The 11,592-nt window shown below is 42.9% G+C and overlaps 1 protein-coding gene across 1 annotated transcript in view; it reads left to right on the top strand.

The window, feature by feature from the left end:
• The first annotated feature begins 317 nt into the window (after positions 1-317).
• SESN1 (sestrin 1) overlaps positions 318-11,592 on the top strand; it is a 66,056-nt gene continuing 54,781 nt past the window's right edge. Inside the window, exon 1 of the mRNA XM_072330946.1 lies at positions 318-699. Coding sequence (XP_072187047.1) covers positions 436-699 — 264 coding nt within the window. The 5' untranslated portion in view covers positions 318-435. The remainder of the gene's footprint in view (positions 700-11,592) is intronic.

Below are 11,592 nucleotides of genomic sequence, written 5' to 3'. Positions count from 1 at the left end.
CATGCTCTCTCCCCGTGTTTGGGCGCGGGGCCAGCCGTGGGTGAGGGGTTCTTCTGGGGGTGGGCGGTCCAGCCCCGCTCGAGCGCAGTGGGGCGGGCTGAGGGGGCTGCCCTGCGCCGGGGCTTGGGGGACAGGCAGGGCTGGGACCGTACCCTCCCCTCTTCTCCATGCCCGGGGCGGGGAGGAGGAGCCGCCGGCGCCGCGGGGTGGTGGCCGTCCCTCTCCCAGCCGGCTGAGGCGAAGCCCTAGCGGCTGGGCTCGCGGTCGGCGGGGCCGAGGGAGCGCCCGCCCTCCCCTCATGCGGCGCGGGCCACCGGCTCTGGGCTCGTTTTCCCGTGGGGGCGGGCCGGCTGCCCGCGGCCGCGCGGCTCCGCCATGGGGCGGCCGCGCCGGGGCTGCTGAGGCGTCGGCGAGAAGGCGCCGCGCCCCGGCCCCATGGAGGAGCGGGAGGGCGAGCTGCGCTGGGACGGGCTCTGCAGCCGCGACGCCGCCACCCGCGCCGCCGCGCTGGACAACGTCGGGCAAGCCGTGCTCCGCCGCAGCCAGAGCGTGGCTCCCGGGAGGGCTGCCGGAGGGCTGCCCGCTGCCGCCGTCCGCGACGGGTTGAGCGAGGCGCTGGTCCGCCTCCTGATGCTGTCCAAGCGCTGTCCCTTCCGCGACGTGAGGGAGAGGAGCGAGGCCATTCTGAGCAGCGTGCAGGTGGGCGTCCCGGGCCCGCGGGGGCGGGGGGCTCTGAGGGGTGAGTGCTGGGTGGGGGGGGGCGTGTAAGTGCTGAACTGACAGCTTTAGCGCTCTGCTTCAGGTCTGCGTTGCTGGGGGAGTGCCGGGTTGCTTCGTGCAAACTCAGGAAAGGCTGGGGGATAAGCGTTCGAGGCTGCCAATTGACATAGTTTATCAATATGGGAAGTTTCTGAGCTTTTAATAGCTGCATCGGCTTCAGTGCTGTTTAAACAGAGCCTGTCAAAACTCTTTCTTTTCTTTTTTTTCTTTTCTTTTTTCTTCTGCATTGGAATCGGGGAGATCCAAACTCCTTTCCAGCTCAGTAACAGCCCAGCCAATGCAAGATTTACCCAGTGACCGCCTGAGCTAACAAATAGAAGTGTTACTTTGTACTCTTCTCCTGTTACAGCTTAATTATAGTTACTGACGCTGCAATTCTCTTGTTCGCCTCAGGTTTTTGTTTTGTTTTGTTTTTTCTTTTTCTTTTTGCAAAAGTCCCGAAGCTGAGGCTTCAATCAAAGGGGTGCAGCAGTACTGCTAAAAATACTACAGAGTAGGAAGAGGAAATTAAGGTGTTTCTTTTGCTCGCAGTGCACACACAGAGCCATGCCTGCAGTTAGTTCCCTGATTCCCACTATTGTGCTTTTTCTCCCTGAACATGAAAAGTCTAAATATAGGGGACTTTAGGGAACAGAAAGGTTTATTTATTTCGCTTTATTTTTGAATGAAATTGTATGTAGTTCTGTGGTATGCTCTGTTCTACTTTGAACTGGTTCAAAGCAATTCTAGCTTTGGATTACTTGGGGTGAATGGCTGGCTCTGTTTGAAGTTGCAGAACTTTAGTGGTGTGCAGTACAGTTTAGGCTGTATGGGGCATTTTCTCAAGGCACATTTGACCAGTAAAAGCTGTAAATACGTGTGTATGATATGTATGGGAAAGGCTCAGTATTTATACTGCTTCTCTTAAAAGCAAACAATAGAAACACCGCATGATAAAACCCAGTTTCTTAAGTAGGAAGCTCTGTCTGGCACCTTTCGGGTATCTTCCCTGTTAAAGATTCAAATGGGAAGAATGGTAGCCCATTCCCATTGAGGGCCACCATGAGGCGCTTGAACAGACTGCAAAGGGAAGACCTGCTTTTATTAGGCTAGGTGCCATTTATCACTCTAATCAAAGGGAGAATACATGAAGATGTCTAACCTAAATTTTGGAGGTCCAGCTATGTGATCAGGTGACTATTTCAGTTGTATTAGTGTGAAGTTCTTGACGCTTATTTCTTGCTTTTTTAGATGGGACAAATAGTACCAGTTAACAATTGAGTCCACTGCTTCTCCATACAGCAAGCATAAGTCCAAATCCTCTGGCCATCAAAATACATCTGTGGATACAAAACCAAATGCATATACACAACCACAGTGAAGGTTTTCTAGCAGGTTAAGGAAATAAAATCAAATACAGCATTGCTTTGATGAAGTCTTTAGAAGCTGCTATTGTTATTTTTCTCCTTAGGAGCAGATCTAAAAGAAGAATTAAATACGATTACAGAGCGGCAGGCCCTAGTTCTTGTGGTTGAACTCTGAAATGTAAATGTTTATTTTACTCTTTGGATCTGCATTTGTGGAAGAAATAGTCCAGTCCACATATTCCATTTTAGATGCTGCAGACTACTGTGGGTATAAAATAGCTTTCTGTTGGCCTTGTGGCCAAGAGGAATTTTATTCAAATCCCTGCAATGAGGATATCAGATAAGCAAGCTATTAAATTAAAAGTAATTAGCCCATAGAACTTTCAGCTCTGATTCTAAAGGGAAGTAGCTTAGTAAAATTATAGATGTGCAGTCCTGTTCAGAGCAGTGTCATTAGTTTGAGGAGTCACTTGAATTATATAGCCTCTCTGTGTTGGGCTACCAACAAAATAATTAAGTCCACAATTATACATATCATTTTGCTTTCCTACACCCAATTCTGTACCAAGTTACAAAGGACGAAGAGCCCAGGACAGGATGAGGCAACTTTGAACTCAAAGGTTCTCTTTTGAACCAGTGCTGCCCTCCTCACATGGGATGCTTCATGTCAGACTTGTAGTCTGAGCCCAAACTGGATTTGTTGAAATTCAGACTTGGGAAGTTTGCTTTCTTCATCAGTCTACCTTGCATCTAGGGTAGATCAGTGAGGAAGTCAGATCTAAATTTTCCATGTGGCCTTGTGCCATATTTCTTTCTGGGGCTAGAACCTTCTTGTCTGTTGGGGTAATCACCAAGTATTTATCCATAAGCAGTTACGCTGCTCATCTTTGTGTGGATTTCTGTCTGGAGCAAGCTGGTAGGATACAATGTACGGCTAGTGTGAGCTGCAGGCTTGACAGCAGCCTGTGTCAGCGTGATTCCTTTTTAGGATCCTAGTTTGGCATCCTCTGAGCCTGCCTTTTTTAAGGTGTTTTGTTTGTGTTTTTTTCCTGGACAAAAATCACTCAGTTATGGTGGAATCCTAATTGTGTTAAATTAAATCCTATTTCTCTGGCTAGTATGGAGCATGATGAGTTCTTTAGTGTAGGTGCTGCCTAACGATGTGCGTATATAACAACAGGTTTTTAATGTATGAGAATGCATGTAATTACTCATTTTGATGTGACAGGTTGTTTTTGCAAGAATTATTACCAAGAAAATAGAATCATAGAATGAATCAGAGTGGTTTTGATTGGATTGGAACTTTAAATCATACGTGTAGTTCCAGCCCTTCAGCTATAGGCAGGGACACCACCCTCTAGACCAGGTTGCTCACAGCCCCATCCAGCCTGGCCTTGAATGCTTCCAGGGAGGAGAAAATAGCAGCATGTTGGCCCCCATTACTCTAATTCAGATGTTCTTGCATTTATTAATGACATAAAGCTGATAAAGTCACTTTTACCCAACTTTTAAAGTAATTTCAAGTTATTTCAATTGCAGTGTTTTAACCAACTGGGAAGTTTGTGCTTTTATGTTTGAAAATGCTTGACTTTAGTGGTTCTTGACAAAAAAAACCTCAGATATATCACAGTTTTTTGATGACTTCCTGCATATTCAGTATTTTGCATGTATTTATAGCATGTTTCTCCTGCAGAACAGTGGCCTGTTCCACCAGGTGTCTGCATACCGGCATGGGGGTTGAAAAGCAATGGAAGGTATTAATGCATGATTGTCAAAACTCAGAACCTGGTGTATAAAACTGGTCTCAGCCCCTTTGAGAAGAAAACATATTGCACTAAGCACTTTCATATTAGTAATGAGAAAGGACCTTGCTCTCCATTGACCATAAGAAATACTGAAAATGGGAAACCATAAACTGCTGAGGATGTCCATGAAGTGCAGTAGGAAGTTTTTGGCTGTCCTGTTTTTTCCTCACACATTGTGAGGTGCAGCTAAAAGTGGTATTGGAATAAAGTAAGAAAGAAAAGATCCACAGATGAATGGACTAAAAGATGATGCTGAGGTGATTGAAATGTTCTCTGAAATGGTTAATCCAGCCAGTGTAGTTAAGAGCCAGGACAAAATGGTAAACAGTGCTTGGCCTAGATTAGGGAAAAGACTGCAGATTGCTTAGATAAGCAGTGGATTTTTTTCAGTCTGTTAGGGCATTATGGCATTCATTCCTAGGTGCTTTTAAGAAAAATGTAGCTAAGAATCTCAGACCTGACGGCAGCAAGGAGGAGTAGGCTGGAAAAGAAGAACAGCATGTACCTCTTCAGGATGAGTTTGGTGGGGTTAGATGAGGTGGGAATGGGTGGGTCCTCATTTAGCTGTGAAGGATATCAGAGTAGTGATGAAATACATTTTCAGTGCCTAGGAAAAAAGTTGTGCAACGAAATAGTCTTAACCAGGATAAGTTATTTTAAATCTAGCATTTTTACTGCTTCTGTGATCGAGTAACAGGCCCTGTGGTGCAAAGAGTTTATAACAATATGCTGACACGCCAGAATCCTCCATATTCATGTAGGATTATCATTTACAAGCTGGGGAATTATGATCTAGAAAATACTGCACAGCAAGTGAAACTATGTGGAAAACCATTCTCAGAGGGTGAGCAAGGTCAGGTAGCAAGTGCTCGGTGTGGTTTGGGCAGGTTCTGCCCTGCACCACAAAGATGTGCGTGTGTTTGATTGAAGATTACAAGCTGGCAGGGAGGGTGAGAATGCTGGAAAGCAGCCAGAGAATTTAAAGTGATGCTGATATTGGAGGGGGGAATTGTAACGTATCCTCTAGATCTTGGATTTTTCCTTTATTTCTTTTTGTGAAGAATGGTTGAAGGAATTGGTGGTATGGTCAGCTGAACAGGAGGCTGAAGTAGTATGTGACAAATGGTGGGTGGAGGGGGCTGAAGAAACTGCAGCAAAGACGACAGTGATCTGAAGTTCAGCAAGGCACAGGTTAGACCTTTTTTGGGGTGGCTGGGAACAAGGATTAGGGAAGTAAAGCAATAGCGTGGCCTGTTAAGGCAGAAGAAGCACATTCATCACTAGAACTTGTCCAGTCTGTTCTTAAGTATCAGCTGGAAGTGCATGTTTGTTATCTCCCTGGAAGGGGAGAATATTACTAACTGGGTGTTTTTTACTTCTGGTCTCTTTGTGCTTGTGAATGCTGGGGGATCCTCCCTTGCTTCTCTAAGACCATGCTTTCCAGATGTGTAGTGCTAGTACTTGTGGCCTGGAACCTCTATTTCTTAGTGAAAAGCAGAGGGTGGCTTTAGAAGAACTTCAGGTAGGTTAGCATAGGGTCTTTTAGGCCTGCTGCTTTTGAGGAGTGTAGCAGTCACATTGTTTGCACAGGGGGTTGTATGGAGATGGGACATAGCAGCAGCCAGCTAAGTACCCTCTCAGCCATAATCTCTCATGCCATGACCTAGGCTTGTGTGGCAGAGGGTATGGATGAGAATGTTCTTTCCTTCCCAAATCTGGGCAAAATATTTGGATGAAGTGAGCTTTGAGAAAGATGGTGAGCTGTCTATTTGCAGCTAGGGCAGGTATCTTGCCCCCTGGTCTTCTACATGTGTGGAACAAAGGAAGCCTCTGCCAGGAGGAAAGGTGGTTTTTGCCTTTTCATTTGTCCTTAAAGGACAAAAGGGGAGTTGCCTTTTTGTTTCACTGCTGTGTATTTCTCGTAAGAATTTGCTGTCTTTGCTTTGTGTGCCATCACTGAGCTCTGTGATGCATACTTGGAAACTCAGCTATGTTTCTTGTTCTCACATGGCTTATCCTGATGGCTGTTAGAGGAAGCCAGCTTTACACCAAAAGCAGACAAAAGATCTGGTGTCTTTGATAAATGGCTGTGTAGTTTTGTCTTCAGTCTTCCTGAAATAACTCCTTAGTTGACTTTAAAATCTGTAGCTGTAAATGCTAGGCAGATCTACTTGGTGGTAGGGTTTGTCTGCTCTATTTGTCTGTGCCCTACTGGATGACAGTCATGTTTCCCTGTGATGCTTGCTGTTGGTCAGTTGCTGTAGAAAGGTGTCTCAGGCAAAATTTATCATCTATTTAAGGCTATAAATGTATAGATTCCTAACTGGTGGTGATGGATATGACCCATCTGGAAGTCGACTGGTTTCCTTGCATAATGCAAATACCCATATGTGTTTCTGTTTCCTGCTGGACACTTATGTAAAGTAACTAAAAACGTGTTGTTGTTGTTGTGAATTCACTTCAGTGTAAAAGTTCTGTTTCTTCCAGACATGAGGTGGAATGGGTTTAATTATGTGTTGCAGGGCACTCCTTTCAAAAACCACATGTTACTCTGCTACACTGCTAATTTATAAAGCATTTGTCCCTTGGCTTTCTTTGTTTGTCATTCACATGCTCTTGTTCTTCTCAATATTGGGAGAAATGATGAAGTCATGATATGATGCACTTAAATAAGACTTATTTACAGCTTCCACTAGCCTGTAAGAACAGTAGCTCTACAGTGCTTATAATAAACATGTTCTGATCACGGGGCTGTATCATGGGTGCCTGGCAAGGCTGCCTGGGGAAGTTAAGGGAGAAGCCCTAATCTTGAGATGCCGGAGAATGTTCTGAGCTGGGGTGTGAACATACTTTTTAGAACTTGAATTGCTAATAATCCTTTAAGTTGCCTTTTCTGATTTCCCCCCTGCTGGCCTGCTTTTGAAGGCTTCGGTCTGTTTGTTGAGAGATTTAAGGAAGTTTTCTGTTGTTCAGTTTGTCAGCTGCAGAATTGCCTGACCCTGAGAATGTCTTTGGCTGGAATAAAGGGTTGTTTGAATACAGCAGAGCTTCTCAAAGTGATGTGAAGTGAGGTATCTGGGTCACTTCTAATGCTGTTCTGTTGTATTTGGAGTCCTTCCATAATTTTCCATGCTAGCTGTATACCATTCTTTTTGTACGGGAATGTACTCTGCTTACTCAGCTTTTTCTTATAATTGTTTGGGATAACTCGATCTACAAACTTACAGGTTCATGAGATTCTGATCTTCAGTACATCCAAGTGGAAGTTTTCGGAAGAAATATGGAGTGAATCAGTTATTTGATGCTGGCTCGGTGGGTTTTTATTTTCTGAATGAACTGAGATGCTTTAAACTGGAGAAACTGAACACAAACACTTTTTCATCTTTATTTCCTACTGAGGTGATCAAACTCAGTAGTAAAGTAAGGGAGTGCGTTTGTTGCTTATGCAAGAAAAGGGAGGGGGGGGGAGGGGAAAGTTTTGTTTCCTACATTTTTGTGTGTGTGTGTGTGTGTGTGTGTAGACATCTGCAGAACCAGGAATAATTGAGCTTGAATGCGTTTTCTAAGTAAGAGCATTTCCTCTTCTGCTCTAGCAGGTGTTTAGTTGCTCTAACTGTGTTTTAGACTTCTTTTTTGCTTCTGCTTATCTCTCTGAATGTTATTGCAGAAGTTGCCTGTGCCTTTGTCTCCAGTTAGGAGTCTAATCTTTTCCAGCCTATATTGATGTAGTCTAATGTCAGCTCAGGCCTTCAGTTACTTTTCACATTCTTATGCAAATGTATGGGTAATCACAATCCTTTGTACCTTTACCCTGATTGTTGCAAAAGGTTCCGCTCTAAGTTGCAAAAAAGCCAACTTATTTCTTGTCTATCTTCAAAAAAAAAAATTTATAATTGAATTTCCATATCTAAAAAGTAAACAACTTGTCTCCATGTTGGGCTGTTGGTTTGCATTTGGGTGTTTCTTTGCTTGCGTGTGGAGAAATTTCATCTACCTTGAAGGAAATGCTTGAGCAAAGAGAAAAGCTCTAAGAATTTGGAAATGTTTAGAAGTTAACGTAAGATGTGTGAAGTATTAAGAGAAAATAAAACAAGAGTATGGGCTCCTATGTTACGTAAAATAACAAACTTTCTTTAAAACAATCCATTTCAGTTAAATTCGGTGAAAGTCGTGTGGTGTCACTGCCACAAACTGAGCACTGGAGAAATGGTTACTGTTCTGGCTCCTGTCTCTGTTTCGAGTCAGGGTTTCACCTTTTTAAAATAAACACATGGAAAAGTACTGAATATACCATTGTGGGTCAGAAAATAGTTCTGAAGGCTTGAGTATATTTTCCTGTGGACACCCGAGTGTTGAGACTTCCCAAAATATGATTTGCTGTCGCACATGTTCCAGTAAGCTGTTTACAGTTGAAGGATGAAAAGAAAAAATAGAAGACATAGAGCTCCCTCCAGAAATCAACTCAGATTTTCAGATCTTCTTGGACCTACATGCGTGAATTAAATCCAAAAAGTTAAGTGGTGGTTTTTGTTGTTTACCACTTGATTTTTCCGACAACTTTGACTTGATTTTTTTTATTATTATTATTCTTTGTGTGTTCTTCTGGAAAGCTTGGATGAGATCCCTGCCAGAAGTTGGGAAGGTGAACCAGTTTACTTCTATTGAAGCAGAGTAAGCAATTAACCATTTTCAGTACTCTGGTTTTCTGTAGGAACTGAATTTGTTCTTTCAAGTTGCTTTGAGTGGAAAACATCCAGTGCTGTTTACTGGTGCCTGCCTATTACCCCAAAGTACATTGGGCTGGTATTGTTTTTAAAAAGAGACAGTGCATACTGCTAATTGTGTCATGTCATCTGATATAAGTTCTTCCTTTTGTGCATCTCTGAGGGCTTGTTTTCACTGTAGGCATTGTGTGAAAGGAAAGCATGGTGTTTCTGAAAGCACACTGGTGGTTGTTCTTGTAAATTTTCACTGAAAATCTATTAGAAACTGTAGCTGTTTCTTACTTTTAAAATCCTTTCTAGAGTCAACAGTAAGGTTTTCTCATGGCTCTGCACACCTAAGTTTGAAACTCAAGGTATTATAATGCCTTTGTGAAAGCTTCCTCCCTTGGATGTTCTTGCTTGCTGTTGGATTGTTTTTAAACAGTTTTCCTTCTCAAATGAGTGTTTTAGTAGAGGATTCTGTAACTCCTGGAGAGTAAACACAAAATAATGCATTTGTTTGAAGCAGGAACAAACCTGAGAATGGAAACTTCCTTAAAGCTCCAAAGCATCTTGTCTACCCTTTTATATTCTTTCTTCTTTTCTTTTTTGAAGGAGGGGAACCTCTTTTCCAAAAGATTTTTCCATTGCAGCTTGTTGTTGAGTCTCCGCTGTTTCTGGTGTTCTGGTGCAGCAAATTGTCTAGCAGCAAAACGCAGCCCATTTGCCAACAGCACATTCCACTCAGATTAGCTGCTTGTTTGGATCTTACATTTGTTTAAATTTTAGTTCTAATTTAGATTTGCATTGATTTCCATGTAGAAGAAAGATGGAGGAGAGGAAAAAGCGTTTCCCAAACTTCTTTTCTCAATTGAGTGCGGAATTATGTCTGGTACTGTTAAACAGTAAACACTTAGCAGTTGCTGTGCACTTAATGCTTCCTAAAGCTCATCATGCTCTAAAGATAAGTCCTTATCAGGGCACGTTTGAGATGCTTTCAGCGCTGCTCTGAAAATACTGCTTCCTGTTTTATTATGTATTAAAAGCAGGTGTTGGTGGAATGGTGGTAGAGACTGAACCTTCCCACCAGTATTTTGCTGTGTGACAGCAGAGGGGAAGTCTGACAAAATGGTGTCTGACATGGAAGTATAGATGAAGCAAAGGTGTGTCACTGAGTTTCTCTGGCACCCACTGACATTCATTGACACTTGCTGAACAGTGTTGGAGACCAAACAGTGGATGTGAGCACAGTAAGGTTATGGGTGGTGTGTTTCAGCTGTGGCAATGGCAAAAGTGGGTTAGCTCCATTGGTGTGGGTTATGACAAGCGTGGCATGCAAGCTGAACTGGTGGAAGTGCAGAGCTAATGGCGGTGCCTCTGTTGGAAAAATTCTTTTGTAGTGAGAATTTGCTCTATCAAATAGTGTTAATGTGCTCTTTGAGCTGTTATACTTTCCATGCAAATAAATAGGAGGCGTTACTTTTGGAGCAACCCATGTATGTTCATTCTGCCTTTTCCATGTGGTACAGAAAAGAACTGGAAGCACCGCAGCTTAAATGATTCCTTGCTTTTTGTTTGTTTTGTTTTTTTTTCTTAAACACAGATCTTATAACAGTAGCTTATATTTACCTAGAAATTTGTGCACAAATGATCTAAGTTTAATTCTGACATTTTTACTGCTAATGGTCTGTTTCAGTATACAGGAAAAGCAGCCAAACAGAAATGTTTTTTGTCTAGCTTTAAGAAGCCATACTGGTATCTGTGCTTCTCGTGTTCTGCTTTTTCAACTGTTTAGAAAATGGCAGCTCTGCTCAAGGGATGTTTTCTGGAACCTGCTGGAAGAAGAGTACTTTTAGACTGGGTAGGTCAGATGTTGGTTTGCATTACTTGGTATCAAGTCTTTCTGTTGAAGGATTCAAGTTTTTGGATATGGTTTCAGTGGGAATAGATACAGTCTTTTTATGTAGAAGATGCTACTTTGTGTTGCACAATGTAAGATCTTCTCAAATTTTAGGTGCTGAAGGTGGTGGTCAACTACTTTATCACTGAAATGTTCAGTGAACACCCAGTGCGGAAGCATACACTGCTCTGTGTGTTTTCTGCTCTTTAGTGTTCTCTGGTATGTTTGCTCACACTGGTAAGCAGACATGGGGGAAGTACATTCCTCATGCGCTCCAGGTTTAGAGGGTAGATAAATCTTCACTGCCATGAGCAGTGGGAAATATGACTGTTTCATGTTGCTCCAATGCAAAAATTAATTTAACATCTATAATTTGTGTGTGTGTGTGTGTGTGTGTGTGTGTACCAGTGTTCCACCTCTCTGAGCCAGAGGTCTCTGTTAGAGGTCCCAGTGATACAAGGTTTGTGACAATTTTGTGTGCTTCTAGAGCAATGCAATTCCCAAATGCCAAATCTTCTTGAGTAGGGTAGCCGTGGGGCTCAAAATCATTTCCTAGTAGTAAGAAATGTTACAGATCTTCATGTACATGCATAAAAACATGTCAAGATGGTTAAGGAGATTCTTCTGATAATAACATCAGATGTTTTGCAGGGGGTACAGACCACATGGAGTTGTTCTGTGTCTTCAGAAATAAGCTGTGTATGAAACAAGGGCAGAATTCATTTCCAGTTAGTGTCTTCAGTCAAGAAGGAAAGATTCTTGGACTTTAATGTTTGATATTGATTTACCTCCTAATAGAGCAGCAGTGGCATATGTCCTTCAGTTAGTGTAGCTTAAATAAATAAGAACGCTATCAAGGTTGGATACTGGTGTGCTACCTGGGGATTGTTTGGAAACCTTTCTACTGGGAGCTGACTGGACTAAATGCATCAGTACTTTGATAGAACTAGAGGGAGTGGCCTCAAATTGTGCCAGAGCAGGTTCAGGTCAAATATTAGAAATAATTTCTTCTCAGAAAGAGCGGTGGGATATTGGAAGGACTGCCCGGGGAGCTGGTG

This window comes from Excalfactoria chinensis, chromosome 3 (genome assembly GCF_039878825.1).
Source record: "Excalfactoria chinensis isolate bCotChi1 chromosome 3, bCotChi1.hap2, whole genome shotgun sequence".
NCBI lineage: Eukaryota > Metazoa > Chordata > Aves > Galliformes > Phasianidae > Excalfactoria > Excalfactoria chinensis.
Note: the sequence above shows the minus strand (reverse complement) of the source record. Positions and strands in the feature narration are given on the sequence as shown.